At 33.1% G+C, this 19,669-nt stretch overlaps 1 protein-coding gene across 22 annotated transcripts in view; it reads left to right on the forward strand.

Moving 5' to 3' along the window:
- The window catches only part of by (focal adhesion protein tensin), a 687,936-nt gene extending 671,596 nt beyond the window's left edge, over window positions 1-16,340 (forward strand). For all 22 annotated transcript variants that reach the window (XM_074176604.1, XM_074176595.1, XM_074176594.1 and 19 more), the window contains 2 exons: window positions 1,290-1,932; window positions 11,041-16,340. In XM_074176604.1, the coding sequence (XP_074032705.1) occupies window positions 1,290-1,932; window positions 11,041-11,200 (803 nt within the window). In that variant the 3' untranslated portion in view covers window positions 11,201-16,340. The remainder of the gene's footprint in view (window positions 1-1,289; window positions 1,933-11,040) is intronic.
- The last annotated feature ends 3,329 nt before the right edge of the window (window positions 16,341-19,669 follow it).

Raw genomic sequence — 19,669 nt, forward strand, 5'->3', positions numbered from 1 at the left:
ATATGGTACATGCACGATGGCGCCCCTGCTCATTTCAGTGTAATTGTCCGAAACCATTTAAATACAGTTCATCTTAATCGTTGGATAGGTCGCGGAGGGCCTCAGCAATGGCCAGCAAGATCCCCCGATCTCAACAGTTTAGATTTTTTTTATGGGGTCACCTTAAAACTCTTGTGTATAAAACTCCCGTTAATACTTTAAAAGATTTAAGAGAGCGAATAGTTGCCTAGTGTGAAACTATACGAAATACGCCGGGAATATTTGAACGGGGGCGTAATTCCATGCGTAGAAGGGCGGAAGCATGCATACTAAGTGCAGGTGGCCACTTCCAACAATTTTTATAATCAGTTTTGGTATTATTTCTAATTAACAAATTTGTGATATCCGTTTAGACTTACTGTCACAAAATAAAATAAAATTTGTTTTTGTGAAAAATTTATTTTTTTGCAGATTATGTTATCAAATATTATTAGGGAATTGGTAATGCGTTTTGAAGCAATTTTCAGATTCTCATTCATTTTAAAATTGATCTAGTTTCTTAATTTGCTTTCTGTCGATTTTTATTTTTTTGAGTGGAAATCATGCGTCGGACAAAGAAATAACAAGGGATCAAATTTTCCTAAAATGAATGAAGATTTTAAAAATGATTTTATTTTGAAAAGAAAGCATTAGCGTAGTACTTTTTCCTAAAAAATATCCAATGCGAAACCCGTAGGGATGCCACTGTTTGAGAAAATACAAATTTGTGTACATCAGAAAATTCGCCTTGAGGCATGGAACATATGTACCAAATATGCCAAATATGTCTACACAATTATCTCAGTTATTATTAAAAAACTGATTATTTTTGAAAACTTTGCCACTCTGTATCTCAAAAGTTAAGGCGTTTAGGACATACGTCCATAGGAAGTTTTTTCTTAAAATGGGTCTAAGAATCACCTCCTTAAATATCAGCATGTGTTTAAGGAACACCCTGTATTTTTTTGATTCAAAATAGTTCATCTTCGCAATGATATAATCAAACGAATGATGTCGTTGAAAGGCCAAGAAATTTGATTTTTTTGTTGAAGAAAGTGTGATTTTCTGGTGGAACATGGCGATGTTGGCATAAAGTAATAGTTTTTCCAATAGAGATAAACATTTCAAAGCAACTTATGATCTTGTTTTAAAGAAATACTTTTTACTGTTTACTCTGTGATAATATCATTTCCAGTAACTGGGTACTCCTTCTGGAAATACATTGCTCTTTTTCATATTTCATATAATTCATATCTGTTCATTGGTTTCAGCTATTTCAATGTTGAGAGACCAGGCTCCAGGTACTTTCGTGGTACGAGACTCCAACTCATTTCCAGGAGCATTCGGACTGGCTCTGCGTGTCGCAACGGTGCCCTCGAATGTCCAAAACAAATCAAGCGGCGGTGACGAACTCATCCGACATTACCTGATCGAACCAACCAACAGAGGAGTGAGACTGAAACAATGTCAAAACGAACCCGTCTTCAGTTCACTGTCTGCTCTAATCTACCAGCATTCGATCACCCAAATGGCTCTACCCTGCCGACTCATTCTTCCGCAAGATGATTTGAAAATGAATGAGAGGGTCACTTCCCAAACCCAATCCCAGTCACTGTTCACGCAAGGAGCCGCTTGTAACGTTTTATATCTCACGACTGTCGATATGGAATCCCTGACTGGACCACAAGCAATCAAGAAAGCAGTGATGCAGCTATTCCAGAAATCTCCTTTGCCAGACACAGCGACGGTTCATTTCAAAGTCAGCGATCAAGGCGTCACGTTGACGGACAACAAGAGGAAACTCTTCTTCAGGCGACACTATCCAATTAACACTGTTTCTTATTGTGGACTGGATGATGATCAGCATCGGTGGCTTGTGAATGAAGAAGAGAATGGTTCTTCCAAGAGTTCGAAGTAAGTTTATTGAGTTGATTCCGTACCAAAAAACTAAATACCTATTTGGGGAAATGCTCTAAATACAATGTTAAAATTATTGAGGAGTTTACAAAATGAAGCCATGGAATACATTTTCCATATACCTTCCTTAGAACCATCTTATGAAAAAAAACTTCTTACTATCGCATCAATGGAACAAATAATTGTATATGATCATCAAACAAGATATTGTCTTTCAAACATGTTCTTATTCAAATTCAAATTTATTGTATCCATATCCTATTAACAAAAAATAGATCGGATTACTCCAAGTTCACAAATTAAATTGTGTCTGATGAATATGTACAATTAAAATGATAAACAAATCAAATCAAATCAAAATGTACTTTATTGTCGGAAATGAAACCTCATTAACAAAGTGTTACTATTCTAAGAAATAAGATACACAACTTAAAAGATATTATCGAAGATAAAATATTATCGTCAAAGTGTTATTATTTTGAGGAATATAAGTTATAGGTACAAATTGAAAGTAATATTTGAACATTTGGTGATTTCAGCATTTTGGGGTGAAAAAGTAGTCAGAAAGTGATAATATATATGCTACATATTGAAATAAATAATAATAATAATGAATATCCTTATGCAACACATGAACGTAAGTATGAGAATATGAAAACTATAAAGCATAAAAATATAATACATAAAAAGTAACAGTAAGTATAAACTCCGTAAACATTTTCAACCATACAGTTCAGAGCTAAATGTAAACATTAAATAAAAATGTTTGTTTGAAGGTGATTGACAATGTTTTGTGATGAATTGCACTAGTTCGGACTTCCATTGTCTACTATATAAAATGATTTGAAATCCCTGAAACAAATAAAAATGAATAATTAAAAAAGAATAGTTGAAAATAACAATTATATTAAGCAACAATAAACCTGAAATGAAATGATAGTGAAATAACCTACAAGTAAAAATATAATAATTGAATAAAATAAAATAAAAATATTTCACTATCATTTCATTTCAGGTTTATTGTTGCTTAATATAATTGTTATTTTCAACTATTCTTTTTTAATTATTCTTTTTTATTTGTTTCAGGGATTTCAAATCATTTTATATAGTAGACAATGGAAGTCCGAACTAGTGAAATTCATTAAACAAAAAGTTGAAAAAGTCACATAGTTCAAATACCAGTAGGTACTGAAACACAATAATTGAAATTGATTGTTTATATAATTTGAATTTCTGTCTGAATAGAATTCGTCTAAAGAATAAAAAGCCTTTGAAATCAGAAGCTTTTTTACAGACGTTCTAAATTTAGTGGTACATTTTATGCCTTTGATCTCAATTGGCAAATGGTTAAACATTTTTTTTCCATTATATATGAAAGACCTCTCAATTTTTGATTATATCGGAATCGGTAAACCTATATTGAGCTCATTTCTGGTATTTTGTCGTAGTGAAATGAACATTTTCGTCCTGTATTTTTTTTGCACCAGACATAACATTTCCAATATAAGTATGGAAGGCAAGGTCAAGATTTTATGCTTTCTGAATAAAGGTCGACAGTAATCTGTGAATCCAACTCTACACATATTTCTAATTCCTCTTTTTTGTAATACAAATACCCTATCAAACATGTATTGGCAACACGTTCCCCAAAAACAGATACCGTATCTAAGATGGGAATAGATGAGAACAAAGTACACATTTTTTGCCATATTAGTGCTAAATTCATTTGCTGATACTCTGACTGCAAAGCATCCTGATGAAACTTTTTTACATAGGTTATTTATGTGACCTTCAAAATCCAAAGTTTTATCAATTTGTAATCCCAGAAATTTTGCTGACATTTTGTTTTCTATTGAAGGATTACCCAGGTAGATATCTAGTGTGGAGCACTTGAGGGTGATGATGCTAGTTTTTGGGATATTAAATGATAAGAGATTAGCATCACACCAGTCTTTTATTTTTATAATATCCATGCTGATGAAATCATTCAGTTCCCTTTCATTCTTGCAATGCCAAAATAATGTAGTGTCATCAGCGAATTGGGTTATTTCTGTGGTTATATTAATGCGAGCTAGGTCGTTAATATATAACAAGAAGAGAATTGGGCCTAGAACCGATCCTTGTGGAACACCACAAGTAACTGTCTGGAGATGGGATATGCTGTTCAGGATTTTGACTTTCTGAGTACGTTCTGACAGGTATAATCTGAACCATTTCAAAGATATATCTCTAAAGCCCTACACTTCAAGTTTTTGCAGCAGAATTTCATGATCCACGAAATCGAAAGCTTTTGAAAGATCCCAAAAAACTGCCGCTTCTATTTCACGATCATTTAAATTGAGATACACGTTTTCTAGTAGATGAAACATAGCATCTTCCTGGTTTTTCAAACTCTGAAACCCAAACTGACAGCTACTAATAATATTATGATCTTTTACAAACATCATAATTCTTTGTTTAACAAGTTTTTCTATGATTTTAGCAAGGGTAGGTAGCATAGAAATAGGCCTAAAGTTGGCAGGATTGTTAGTGGCGCCTCCTTTGTGCAAACGAATAACAATTGCTGTTTTTAAACATGCCGGAAATACACCCGTTATGAAGCTTGTATTTATAGCTTCTACCAAAGCGGTGCTAGCGGAGTTGGGCAACTTGGTTAATACTTTTATGCTCATGTCATCCCAACCAGCCTTAATTTTTCATTTCTTTAAGAATTTTTCTAATTTCCATAACATCTGTAGGCATGAAAAAAAAACGTTACTGAAACTGATTCGTCTTTAAGAAAAGTCAAGGGATTAATATTGGATTTAATATCTTTGGATAAATTATGTGCCACAGTGCAGTAATATTTGTTAATACAATCAGATTTTAGATCAGTTTTCGTAGGAGCAATATTCTTTTTTCCCCTGAGGTCGTTGATGATTGCCCAGCTTTCTTTTTGTTTGTTTGCAGACCTTTCCATTTTTTCCATATAAAAAAGTTGTTTTGCAGTCCTTATAGTTCTTCTATGAATGTTCTTGTACCTATTATATAGGGAGTTGAAGCTTTCATTGTAACCTGAATATTTCTGCTGAAATTTTCTGCTGAGACCTTAATGCCCTTTGTGATCCATGGCTTTTCAATTTTAGTTTTAATTTTGCTAATAGGGAACGCAGTATTAAAATTATTCCAGAGAGTTTCATGAAACCTACTCAATGGGTCATCATTGGGATGATGTCAATCATTCCACCTAAATAATGGTTAAAAAAAATATATTTTTGAATGTTATGAAACATCGAGTCAAAAACCGAATTTGAATCGGGTATTTCAGTGATGCATACTTCACTGCCTGTGAAAAATCATAAGACCATTACAAAGATGAAGCAAAATATGAAGAAGCATGATAAGGTCAGTACTGAAAGTCAGTTACCTCAAAAAAGTTGCGTTTTAAGATATTCGACAAATTTTCCTCGGTAAGATATTTGTTCTGTTTCTGGTATCATACATGTGAATATCGCAATGCCTTCTAAAGCTGTTTAGGTTCTTGAAAATGTAAGTAAAAAGTTTTAATATATAAATAGACGGCACCGTGAGAATTTTATTACTTTTCAAAGTTCTGTGTTCTATAAGATAAGCAGAAAATACGACTAATAATACGTTTTTGCAACACAAACACTCTTCGTAGTTCGGACGCTTGATCCCACACAAAGAAACTATATATGAAATAGCGGAGTACCCCAGTGCATAGTAAACTTCAAGCAGACATTCTCGTTCCAACATGTTTTGGAGTGTGGTGACCACATAAAAACATTTGTTCAGCTTGCCACAAACTACATCGACATGCGAGTTCCATGATAGGTTGCACTCGAATTATGTTCCTAAGAACTTCACCATTATAGATGGCTCAATTGACACTCATTCGAATAAGAGCGGTAAATGCAGAGATGTTCTATGTCTGCTATAAAATTCTAAAGATTCAGTCTTCCGTTTATTTAAAAATAAACTTATGATTAATCATAAGTTTATTTTTAAAGCACCAGTCGTTGAACTCTCTTAGAATTCTGTTGACCGTTTCGGATAGTCTTACAGATGAAGTATCTGACACAGAGATATGTGAGATATGTAAATGGGAAGGTCGTTAATGAAAACGAGGACAATAAGAGGACCGAGTACGCTTCCCTGGGGTGTACCAATATTTGTTTCAAATTCCTCCGAGATGACGTCATCAATCTTAACAGTAAACTTTCTTCGTTCGAGAAAGGACACGATCCACTCATTGATTGGGCCGCGTACACGAAGGTTATTCAATTTATTAGATATGAAAGAAATATCTACCGAGTCGAAAGCTCTAGTGAGATCGAAGAAAATTGAGATCACAAATTCAGCAGAGTCCATTTTGTTGTTGACATATTGCACAAATTCTATCGTGCTTGTTTCAGTTGATAAACCACTACGAAACACATGCTGATTGTCACATAAAACATGACATGAGTTGAGCAAATTTGTGATTCTATTGGCCATTACTTCCTCTATCGGTTTAGAAAAAATGCTTAGTAAAGCGATTGGTCTATAACTCTCAATATTACTTGTATCGCCTTTTTTGAAAATAACAATTATAGAGGCTAATTTGAGGCTGTCCCTGCAATACGGACAGATTGATGATATGCTCGAAAAATGATGCAATCATTTCACTGGTGTCTTTAATTACTGAAATTGGAATTTTGTCTGGATCTGGGTCTTCCAACGGGGGCTTTCGAACTTAGATAATTGTTAACGGTCATTTTATCTGTTAAATTAGTTGTCCTTTGTTCAGTCTGTTTTGCCAAATCATCTTGGACGGATGAATCACTCAACAACAGGTGCAAATAATGAAATGGTTTAATCAAAATGGGTGTTCTGTTGGGGCAACGTACCGCGCGCATCGTCCATTTCCGATGGCCATAATCGAGAGCCAAGAGGCTCCTTCGTGATTTGGTGGATGAATTTGAGTCCACTGATTCAGTAAACGATCGATTAACACCCCATCAAAACTCCAGGAACTGAAGGTGAACGGTCATAGACAACGACGTGTCTTCACTAGAAGGGCTCTGGAGCAGTTGGCAACTGAAACTAATTTTCATCGAAAATTCATCTTCAGCGACGAGGCCGATTTCTGGATTAATGAGTATGTAAACACTCAAAATTGTCGAGTTTGGGAGGATACCAATCCACTTGAGATCCAAGAGTGTCCAATGCATCCCGAAAAAGTCATTCTTTGGTGTGAATTTCTGGCTGGTGGCGTCATAGGTCCATATTCCTTTTAGAAAGATGTTGCCCAGTCAATCACTGTCACGTTAGTCTTTTTTTTGTGTGGTTTCCTCAAGTCGCAAGTGTACGCGGCTTCCAAAGTCAGGGATTTGGTGCACGTAGCGATCCTTCTACGATTAATGGAGATACGGCTCATTGCTCTTCTGACCGTTATCTCTGTTTTTCTGTCAATGAATTCGGCATTTCTTCTATTTTCATTTGACGTGTTGTACGTGACGATCCGACTATTATTAACGAAGATGTGGCTTATTGCCCTTCTGGCCGCAATATTAATTTTTTCTTTGTCGATGAATTCAGTATTTCTTCTCCTCTCGTTTGACGTTCAGTACATGACGATCTAACTATTTTCATATTATCAACGAAGATGCGACTTATTGCCCTTCTTTATTTTTTTTTCATCGATGAATTCTGTATTTCATCTCCTTTCATTTGACGTACTGCACGCAATGATGCGATTATTAATAACGAAAATATAAGTGTCCACTGACTATAGGTTGAAAATCAATCCAAACAAATCAGAATCTGTTATTTTTGGAAGTGATAGTATCAGGAAAGAAGTAAAAAAGTACAGCTTGAAAATGGGAAACTCTGAGATACAATTCAGACCTTATTCAAAAAATTTGGGGTTGATTTCAGATCATAAACTGAGATTTCATGAACATATAACCTACAAACTTAAAATTGCTTATTCATCATTGAAACTCATATATCCCCATAGACAATATTTGGATGTAGATGTCAAGAAAATGCTATGTGATTCGTTAGTTTTATCTCATTTCAACCACTGTGACGTTGTTTATCATTCATGTTTAGACAAGAACGACAGGTCTTGCATACAAAAAGTTCAAAACTCTTGCATCAGGTTAATATTTGGTATCAGAATAAGGTCCAGAATTTCACACAAATTAGCAGATTTGAAGTGGTTGAATATGTTTAATCGTAGACGTCTTTATGCAACATGCATATTCTTCAAAATATTCAAATATAGGAATCCTCCCTACTTATATGAACATTTATTTGACTTATAGAACAGATATCAATAACCTGAATTTGCGTGTAAAAAGACAGTGCTAAACATTCCTGTACATAAAAAGGAAATATTCAAACGATCTTTTTCCTATAATATCTCCTCCACAATAAATTATCTCCATAAATGGGAAAACAACTGTTTTAACATGTTAGAAACTGTTTTTAAAAGTAGGTTTAAACAGCATCTGTTCAGCATTCAGAATAACTAGGTCCGCGGCGAGAATTCTAAAAAAGGTTTTAGCTATTCATATATCTATATCTTTATATTACCTTCGCTTTCCTTTCATTTTTTTTTCTTCTTTTCTTCTCTTCAATTTTCGGCATTGTTGGAAGAGCAGACGCGAATGCAAATTCGCGGTCTGAACCAAAAGCAATTTCTCTCTCTTGTATTTTGTTTTCTGTTATTATCTTGTATTTTTATTCATGCAATTATCAAAAGTTCCGCCGTTTTGTAGTGGTTGATAATATTGACATTGTGACCCCTCTTTCCGTTTAATTTTTTTTCCCAAATAGCGCCCAGGCGCCATCTTGAAAGGTTCATCTATCAATTTCACTTAAAAATCAAGTATTCATGTAATAATTTCTTCATCCCAAATTTCAATTTTTTGAGTTGACCCGTTCAAAAAATAAAAGGGGGAGGGGACATTAAATAAAGAAAAGCACTGTATATTTATATTTTTCAAGTTTCAGTTATGATTTACCTTTGTGTCATGTTCGTATTTAGTTATGCCAAAGTTAGTCCTTGAATTATTGTTTTTTCCCTGCTATAAACATTGTATGTTTCTTGGGTAAATAAATCATTCCTTATATATTTCAGGACAATCCATATACAAAACCACGTACACTATATCTACACTTCTCTATTATTGCCAAAATACTAGTTGATCAACTGCCACAAACAACTCACTCAGCAAGAAACTATCTAAAAATCAATACCTGCTAATACAAATTCATTCTTCTTAGCTCCAACCACACGCAACGAGGTCATAGAGGTAATAAATGACATGAAAAAATCGAATTGTTTCGATGTTTATGAGCTGAATAGTGTGATGTTGAAAGAAATAGTGTCTATTATCTCTGAACCCATTGCTATACTGTGCAATTTGTGTTTCAGTCAAGGATTTTTTCCTGATATTTTCAAAAAAACGAAACTTATTCCAATTTTCAAAAAAGGTGATATTGACATGTTGGAAAATTATCGTCCAATATCGATTATTCCCATTATTGGCAAGGTGATTGAAATCATAGCTGAGAAAAGATTAACTGACTACTTTGAAAAACTCAAATACTTGAATGAACATCAATATGGATTTAGGAAAAACCGCTCAACTATACATGCTGTGTCGAGATTGGTGAATGATGTTGTGGATGCTTTTGAAAAAAGGAAATTCACGGCATCTACCTTTTGTGACTTGAGCAAGGCATTTGATTGCATATCACATCAAGTTTTACTTGACAAACTTGAATACTATGGTGTAAGAGGAGTCACAGACACATTTTTCAAATCTTACCTCACAGGGCGTAGTCAAACAGTTCATCTGAACTCTGTACCCTCTTCATTTCGGGATATCACTTGTGGTGTACCTCAAGGATCGGTTCTAGGACCACTTCTGTTCATTATTTATATCAATGATATATTTGATCACCTTAAGTTTGTGAAGGGGCTTTTATATGCAGATGATGCTACATTTTATTTCTCGCACTCGAATCTTGTCAATTTGAAACAGAAGGATGAAACCTTGATTGAAAAGATCGATGAATGGTTAATACCGAATGGTCTGACACAAAACCAATCAAAAACACAGAAATTGATTTTTTCTTCCAATTTTTATCCAGTCATCAGTCTGTGAAGCTATTAGGTATTACTTTAGACCAGTCACTTAAATGGTCCCATCATATTGATATTCTTTCGAAGAAGCTGGCTTGTCAACTCTTTCTCATGAGAAGACTGAAAAGATCTGTCAGCACAGATATACTCATGATTTCCTACTTTTCTCTTGTCCATAGCCACCTGACTTATGGAATTTTACTTTGGGGTAACTCTATCCATACTTCCAGGATTTTTGTGATGCAGAAACGTGCGGTCAGAATCATTGTAGGATTGGGTCCTAGAGATTCATGCAAATCTCATTTTATAAGATTAGGAATTATGACAGTTCCCTCTATATTTATATTTCAATGTTTATTAGAGATCCATAAAAATTGCCACACTTTTTCCACAAATAGTTCAAACCATAATTATAACACTAGGCATGGCGATTCTCTATTGAATAGGAGGTTTAGACTAGGAATATCAAAAAAAAATTCGCTCGATTTGGATATATATAATAAACTACCAGCGGAAATTAAGAAACTAGGACCAGCAAACTTTAAAGCGACAATAAAAAATTTATTAATACAAAACTGTTTTTATTTGATTGACGAATATATGAGTACGCCAACTACTGAACTTTTGAAATGACTTGTATATTTTTTAAGTATTAGTTTTAGTTGTTTTACGACAGTGTTTGTTTCTATATACATGTATATATGTGTGTATGAATATGTGTATGTATATGTGTATATATGTGTGTGTGGGTATTTTTACATGAATTTTTCAAGAACAAGAGTGTGAATATGTTCCTATTTGACTTGCTACAAAAATTTCATGTATATAACGTAGCCAATATATATCTATCTATCTATCTATTCGATTTAATCTCATTTTGAAGTTCTCAGTTTACTATATGATTTAGATATAGTTTTGTATAATTCTGATCGTACAGTCATAGAATAATTATTTTCGATTTTCAGTCGGATCTTCGGCTTCGTAGCAAGAAAACCAAATGTCAGTAATCCAGACAACCAGTGCCATCTCTTCGCCGAGCTGGAACCAGAACAACCAGCCACAGCGATCGTCAATTTCCTCAATAAAGTATTGACATCGACTGGAATCAAACCCAATATTGTATAGAAATAATTCAAAAGGAGGAGGATGAAAATATCACATCACAATCTAATTTATATCAAAATTGTTATTCAGTGTCTTCGAAATACTAAATGAGCGTAGATTATTGAAAACACATTTCCCAGTCATAAAATTTTAATTCCTAGTCCTGTTATTTGATAAAATTTGTAGGTTATTTTCACGATATTTTTGGTAATGCATTTGTGTTCTCATCATCTTGTATATAATTAATAACACTAAGTGTGCCTGACGACTTCTATATTTCCATTTTGTTTTAAAATTTGTTTTGATTTCTTGGTGAAGTGCTCTCAATATTATGAATATTAGCATTTTTCACGGCACATAATGATGTTCAAGGATTCTACTGACCTTGTTAGTGTTTTTGTTATGAAAAATTAACAAAAATCAACACATTCTACCAATCAAATTCAGGTATTGTGAAGGTATCAGTAGAGTTTCTATTATGTAGACCAGGATCGATACTTTTCGAAACCAAAAAAAATTATAGTAGGATGAAACATACTGGAGAAAGAAGAGAATATAACAAGAATGAAAAGAACAATGAATTATGGTCGATTTGAGGTCGGGGAGTGGAAGGGGGTGAGTTTTTAAGAGTAAAAATCGGTTTATCCCGTTTTCTTTATCAAACTACAAGTGAAATAGCAAAGTTGTAGGTAATAAAAATAACTATAACTTTTGTATACACACTTTTTTTACCAAACCTCAAAATTTATGTGAAAGAATGAAATAACCAAGTTTATGGTTTTTCATTTTTATCTTTCTTTATCAAAAATTTGTTTTTCCACGAAATTTCGTGAAACGTCACCTTTTCATGTACCAAACACCCTGTGATTTTTTGGATTTGGAATTTATTTTCGAAAAAGCACCTTAATTTTCAATCGAAAATTCACGTGTCAAAATATCTGCTTTTTTAAAAAAGTAGGTGAGCATTTTATTATCTGAAATCTCTACTTTCTGATTAAACGAATTATATTACAATACATAATGAAATTTGGTACAATCATGAAATACAAATCAATGCAGAGAACTGAGTTTATAATAAAAAGGAAGAAGAGAAAAATATCACCTCAATTTGTTGTTTCGTTCCCTTCCGTTCATAAAAGAGGACATATGTCTCATCACTCACAAACGATTTTGGTGAAATTGGGGACACGTGTGAATCATTATATTCGTGCCACGTGCCACTATATGGGTGTCTGTGATATGCTGTGTAATGCCTGTTGTAAGTGATTCGAAAGTGCATATAGATTGTAACGGCAAGGAGCCACATTGTCTGCTGCATAATTGCTCATATCTAATCCATCTGAAGAAAAATCAATGGAAACATTTAATCTGCCTCTGAATCTTTCAGTTGGAGAGAATTTTTCCAAATGAATTTCTAAAACACGTGGAAATTTATAGATTGATAGGGACTTCTTCTTCTTTGCTTGCACCTCGGACACGTTGGTTTTTCATCTCCATCCAGAGCTTCCTCTCTTGTGGAGGAATCCAAGCAATGGCCAGTTCTTTGTGGTATAAGGAAGGGACAAGTCCCAGAAAGGATCGAAGGTTACAGTGTATGAACTTCATAGTGGATTTTAATTGACCAATGAAATTGTCTACAATTTTAGAGTAGTTCATATTCAAATATCTCAGCCAGGACTCTTGTGTTTTTCCGCTGTCGCTCAATTTTTCGTCAATCTCCGTTAAGATTGGTTCAGGTTTCTCAATAATTCTGTTGAGGTCCTCATGTAAACCTTCTAGAAGATATCGAAGGAATTCGTGGTCCTTGATGGACATGGACCCATGAATCGAGGGGCAAATCTTTGAATCTGACTTTTGAAGTAGACTGTGTTAATTACTCTATCAGATGAATCTTCTGACCACAATTCCTTGATAACTTCTGCGAACGCTTTGATTAAAAACACGTTTCATACAAGAAAAAACTAGTATTGATATCTTCCATGTATGTATCCTCTGTTGCTACTTTCTGATAGTATAAAAAATATACGTTACTGTGGTAAATGTTCTCTGAAACGCAAAAAAAATGAAAAAAAACTCGAATCCTAAAAATGTTGTCAAACATTATGTTCAGTTTTGAGGAATTTAATGCAATTAACACTTTAATTACTTGTATAACGTAAGATTCCATGTAACATTCATGAACAAATAAATTAAAATTCCGTAAAACTTTGAGATTGCAAAAAAAACGAGAAAATAGTTGTTCAATATATTAAAGATTGGATTTAAAAGGAATTTCATCTGAAAAATGTGACTGCTACATTTTTTTAGTGAAAAAGCTAGTTTATTGAATTTTAATTACATTTTTTCATAAAAATCTAATAATATATGAATCCCCATACCTGTGAATCGTACTCTTGGAGTCAGATATTTTTTACTGATTATGTTATCCATTCATTATAATAGTTTTCAATACATTAGCTTTTGTCTCTTTGATGCATTCCTTCGTCATTAGACTCGACAAACCTTTTCGATTCTAGCAGATCTTCGAAATCCTCAAGAACATCACCGTCTTTGTCTCCGATATTATTTCCAGCCTGCATTGCTTCTTCGTTGACAATTTCACCTGAATCATCAACTTCTTCGTAGGCTTTTTTTCCACATTGGAGCATTTTTCAGAGTCATGAAAATTTGAGCATAAATTTGTGCATTTCAAACCATGTTTTCCTGTAAATATGGGCTTAATGTCACGTTGATGTTGCATCAAGCCCCAATCTATTGCTGTCAGTTCGTTACCCAACCAAGTTTGAAGCTTATAATATGCCCTGTAACAATGTTGTTCTGCTGCTCCTGCTGTGGGTGGGAGATTTGCCAATATGAAAGATAATTTAATTTTTGCCAAATTGATTCAGTGTTGTATTATCATTTTTACACTTACAAGTAATTTTAATCCATTATTTTTCTTTATCTTCTTTGTTTGCATCTTTTTTATCAAAAATATTAGTCAAATTTGACAAATTTTCAGCGACTAATAATGTATTTACGATACTTTTCTTTGCTTTTCCGGCAAATCCAGATGTTGAATCGGAACCTGAAAAACAATCTAGAAAAGCAACGATATTTTTGAATAGATTCATATTTGAAACTATTAGACATGAAAAATTGGTCTTTCACACTTCCGGAACCTGGCCTAAGAAAATAAATGTCATGATTATTTGAATTTAATTGATTCAAGTAACATGTAATCTCCCGTTATACGAGTAATTAAAGTGTTAATTTTGTTAAGTAGGTCAAAATTTTACATAACGGTTAGAAAAAATGGGATTCGAGTTTTAGTTTTTTTTGCATTTCGTGAAAATGATTACAATAGTAAAGTATTTTTTACATCATCAGAAAGTAGAGATTTCAACGAACAAAAAACCCACCGGTTTTTTTTAAAAGCAGAAATTTTGACACGTGCTTTTTCAATATTAAATCGAAAAAAGGTGGGAATTCAAATATTCCAAATCCAAAAAATTACAGGGTATTTGGTACATAAAAAGCTTTCACTAAATTTCGTGAAAATGTTTTGTAAAAAATAAAAATAAACAACCAAATTGCATTTCATTAGTTCGAACTTCCATTGTCTGATATGATATAAAATGATTTGAAATTCTCGAAAGAATCAATAAAGTTGAAAATATTAGCTAAAAAAATAACAATTATATCGAGCATAACAAGTGAAATCACAATGAAATAAAATGCAAGCAACAATTGGTGAATTGAACAATAAACGAGAAATGAAAATTTAAATTTCGACTGTTCATATCCACATTCCATCTTCAGGTGATTTCGAGAGATTTCAAATCACTTTATATCATATTAGACAATGGAGGTCCGAAATAAATTATTTATTCACTTATTTGATTTCGAACAAACTGGCCAGGACTGCCCTATTACATGGTTAACTACTATACATAATACTTAAGGTGTAATAATTGAACTACGAACTTAAAGTATAAGCATAATATGTATCAATCTATTCCCGGTGAATTGAAGGAGCTTTTACTTAATCCACAATAAAAATATTGGAAATATCGAAAAATCCATCACATTCCATAAGGAGCTGTCCAGAATGTGATTAATAATTACTGCATGAAAGACTTTAGAGTTTAGGAGATAGGATTTCTTCTCTGGTCCAAGGATATTATTTTGAATTAATTTCTAAAATTGGTTGATCCAATTTTAGTCAGGCCACGATCGGTATATTCTATAATACAATATTCTTGAAAATTTATTCTGTACTGTCTCTATTTCATGTAATAAAGAAATGAAGTGCACCATGAAACATTGTCAACCATCTTCAACCAAAAAACCAAATTGTTTGAATTTTTCACATGAATTTTGAAGTTACGTGAAAAAAGTGTGAATACAAAAGTTGTAGACTTTTTTCCATATGACTTGTACTTTTGCCGAAAATCGAGATAAACCGATTTTTATCCTCAAAAACTCACCCCCTTCCCATTTCTCGACCTCAAATCGATCGTATTTTTTTAAATTTTTGTTGTATTATCTTCCTTTTCCAGTGGGTTTCATTTTACATTATTTTTTTTTACTTTTTGCCTTTTTTTAAAGGCTTCAGCACTGGTCTATATTTTCGACTTCAATTTTATTTTGCACAGAATACGAAAACTTCTGTCTCGAAGAAAAATTGTTTTTCATTTCCAACTGTGAAAACATTCAAGGGAAGGATGTATATAGATAAATTTTTTGAATGTTTCGGACTCATCAAAAGTACTTTGACTCGCTGATGATGTTTCTTCGACTCAGACACTTTTCGATCTCTGTGTGTGATTTTTTATCATGTTCATTCATCACACTAACAAAGTCTTATGTTTCGGAGCGGATGGTAATTCTGTCACATGAAATATATTTATTCGATCATATTTTAACATGAATCTCTAATTCAAATCAAAGCTTATTAACTATATAACGGATAATTGGTAGATATGTATTCGCCATTTTCATGTAATTAATTGTGTTTCATCAATAGTACAAAAATAATTTTAAAATCGTCATCAAAGTGACTACAATCAAATCTGTTGAGTATCGTATCAGATTCATAATAATAAACTGTTATCTTATAATAGAGATATAATGAAGGTGTATTCAGAGAAATATATTGAAATATAAATACTAATTGAAATTTCTAGTTTTTTTTTATTCAATAATTTTCCAAACACGCCTTGACTGATTATGAAATGATTCCACTAATTCGTTCTTGACACTCCGAAATATTGCTTGCGTCTGCCGTAGTAGCAGACGAAATAAGCAGAAAGATAAGCGATAACATCACTTTGACGTGGTTTACGGAAATGATATTGATTGAAGCGAATTCCTTGAAAACAAAACTTCAGTGTTGTATAGATCACGAGTATATACTCCGTGGACTCAAAAGTTCGTAGGCTAACACATAGATGGCGCTGCTAGTATTGAATTCATATGATTTCCAGTTAACCCTAACCTTCAAAAGACACGTGTACAAATTTCACAGCTGTCGGACTAGTCCGGGATCCCTAGCCCTTTTTCGTTATTTATTACTAACAAGCTAATTTTCCGTGAGTAGCTTCATTTTGACAAGACGCCCAATATTTGTCAGTACAAAAATGTCGTAAGTGGTAGCTAACAGGGGTAAGAACGTAATTTGTTGATTTGGCGGTTTTCAAAATTTCATTACTAACTGGTTTTTTTTCATCGTGATTCTGAAGATAATTATCATTCTTCACAGAAGTTATTCCTGCATATGCTGTTGGCGATACAACTGTTGCAATAGATTTTCAATTATCATCGACTTTATGTTGAATATCAATATTGGATTTTCCGGAATTGAATAGAATTTCAATTATTGATCTCGGCAGATGATAAATTGATCAATTGATCCAGTGGACTCTCCTGAGTTTGTGATTCTCGAATAATATTAGTTATCCACCGAATGTTATCATTCGGATCGTTTAGATAAAATTCAATATCATTATGACCCCAAGGAAGAGTGTAGGTAGTATTCGGAATGATAAATCGTTTATCGTCGTGATATGATAAGGCAACTTTATTCTTCAATTCAGTATACATATCATGCAACACGCTTCTAAATGAATTCATCATTCTGAATAACATACCACCATGTTCCACGATTTTTTGGTAATCGTCACATGTCAATTCATTCTTTACAACTGATCGTTTCACCCCTTTAGCTTTCTTAACTTCACCATCAACAGATTTCATATAGTACGCTTTTGCACCTGTACCATAAAAGCTCATGATTGGATCATTCGGAAATTCGTCTTTGAAGTTACCCAAGATTGAACTTGTTACTGGAATATTGAATTGGTTAATTATACTGTGATTGGATGTATCAAACCTACTTATGTTAGTTTTCATGAATTCATAAAAATTTTCTGTATTTACTTTCAAAATGAGTGAGTCGTTATCTGTGTACAGTAAAGAGACATTTCCACCAAACAGTTGTTTGGTGCCTCCATAGAAAAAGTCGTACATGACTGTTTTTGATAATTCTAATATAGAAAATCCCAAATACAATGGTTTATCATAATGGACTTTGACTTCACCCAATTGAATGGTAACGAAATTTTCTGTGAAAATTGAACAATTTGTGTAATTCGGTCTGGATATGAGAGTGCTGGCACCTATATTTTTTTTTATATTTTCCCAATATGTAATGAGTCTAACATCAATTCTGTTATCTACATTCTCCATTGTCTTTCCATATACCGCATTATTCATTAGTTTATAGAAATCTTCAACAGATTTGTTGTTAGACCTATTACGCATTTAAGTATTAAGATCTTTATAGGTTTTCATCCAACGTGATTGTTTGAATTTCAATACTCTATGTGTATTCATAACAATCAAACCATTTTTGATGGCTTGCTGTAGATTTCTATAATGAACAATATATTTTCTTTTATCATTCAAATTTAGAATTGATTTGGGAATTTTCGACTGTGTACGAGGTGGTATTAATTTTTCAACTAAAAATGGAAGATCAGAATGTTCATCATGCAACTCTTGTGGATGATGAATGTCCACTTCAAACACATACCCATACGGACTATCAGAACTCACATTCATCACATCAAGGTTAAGAATTTCATTAGGTGTCAACCATGTAAATTCACTTGTTGGTAGAGGTTATGACATGCTATGACTGTATAGATTCGTTGCATCTAAATATATAATGAATGTGGAAGGTTCATTGGGATTATAATTTGGTAAAAATTTATTATTTGCTATATGTTTCCTCTCACTACACTGACTAATTCCACCTCGTATACCTTTTTGTAAAAAGTGAATCATATCAATGTCAGTTAGTAATTCCAATTCAATATTCGTATACTTCAACATAGCATCCCAAGATAATCCAGGTGCAGTGTGATAATGTGCTGGATGTAAATTATAAATCTCCAAACTTCTGGTGCGAACGATTTCAAAAATATCACATAATAGCAATACATCCGACTTCAAATACAAATCAGAGTATTCACCCAAATTCTGACACTCGAATAAATTCCACACATTTCTAGCCCTATCATAATCATTTTCTGATATATGTTCACAAATGAGTTTGTCATAAAACTGATTTTTTGTTGGAAGTGATGGATAATTCAATTTGTCAATGTCATCAACGGAGCTATATGGAAATACACCTTTGTGCTTCATCAAATTGAATTTCTCAATTCGTGGGAAATGTTTATGCATCTCCAAACATTGATCAGAGGTCAAATTAGCACCCAACTTCTCCAACGAATTAGTCATAAATTTATAACTATCGATAAATCTCATTTTGAGATATTTCTTCTTAACCTTACCGTCTTTATCGATATATGTGTGTGTGAAGAGATGCTTAGTGGAAGATATGTATTTCTCTTTTGTTTGTGGGATGACATCAACTTTCTATTTATTCCTATACAATTCTTTTATGAATAAATGGCAATCATAGCCGCTTAAATTGTGGAAAATAATAGGTACAAAGTTAGGGATTTTGAAATTCAAATTACATTTGGAATGAGCGGCATGTGATCTTTTCTTTCCTGTAACATGACAATGATCTCTAACTTTGACTTCACCATCAAGTTCCGGCTGCAGCAAATTGTTCCTCTTCTTCGAGGGTTTGAGCATCCATTGGTATAGGGTATCTGAGATGATTTTCATATATCTTTTTCAAATCATCTTCAATGCTTCTCACAAATTTCTGAGCTGCATCTACACCCCTATATGTAACAAATTTTGACAAATCATCATTATATGAACAGACAAGCAAATGAATATGGAGCATGTTTGAATGTTTTAATCGTGTATGAACTTTCGGGATTTGGCTCATTCACGTGAATCGGTTCAAGTACTGATTCAAAATCAGCATATACTACAAATGGTACCCTCATTTGTCTCTCAAAATTTTGAAACAATAATTCATTTTCCGCAACCATCTGACCATATTTATTGATCTTAAAATTGGTG

Source organism: Leptinotarsa decemlineata, unplaced genomic scaffold, assembly GCF_025532065.1.
Source record: "Leptinotarsa decemlineata unplaced genomic scaffold, Ldec_3_MD MMD2_tig00001973_RagTag_RagTag, whole genome shotgun sequence".
In the NCBI taxonomy this organism is placed as follows: Eukaryota; Metazoa; Arthropoda; class Insecta; order Coleoptera; family Chrysomelidae; genus Leptinotarsa; species Leptinotarsa decemlineata.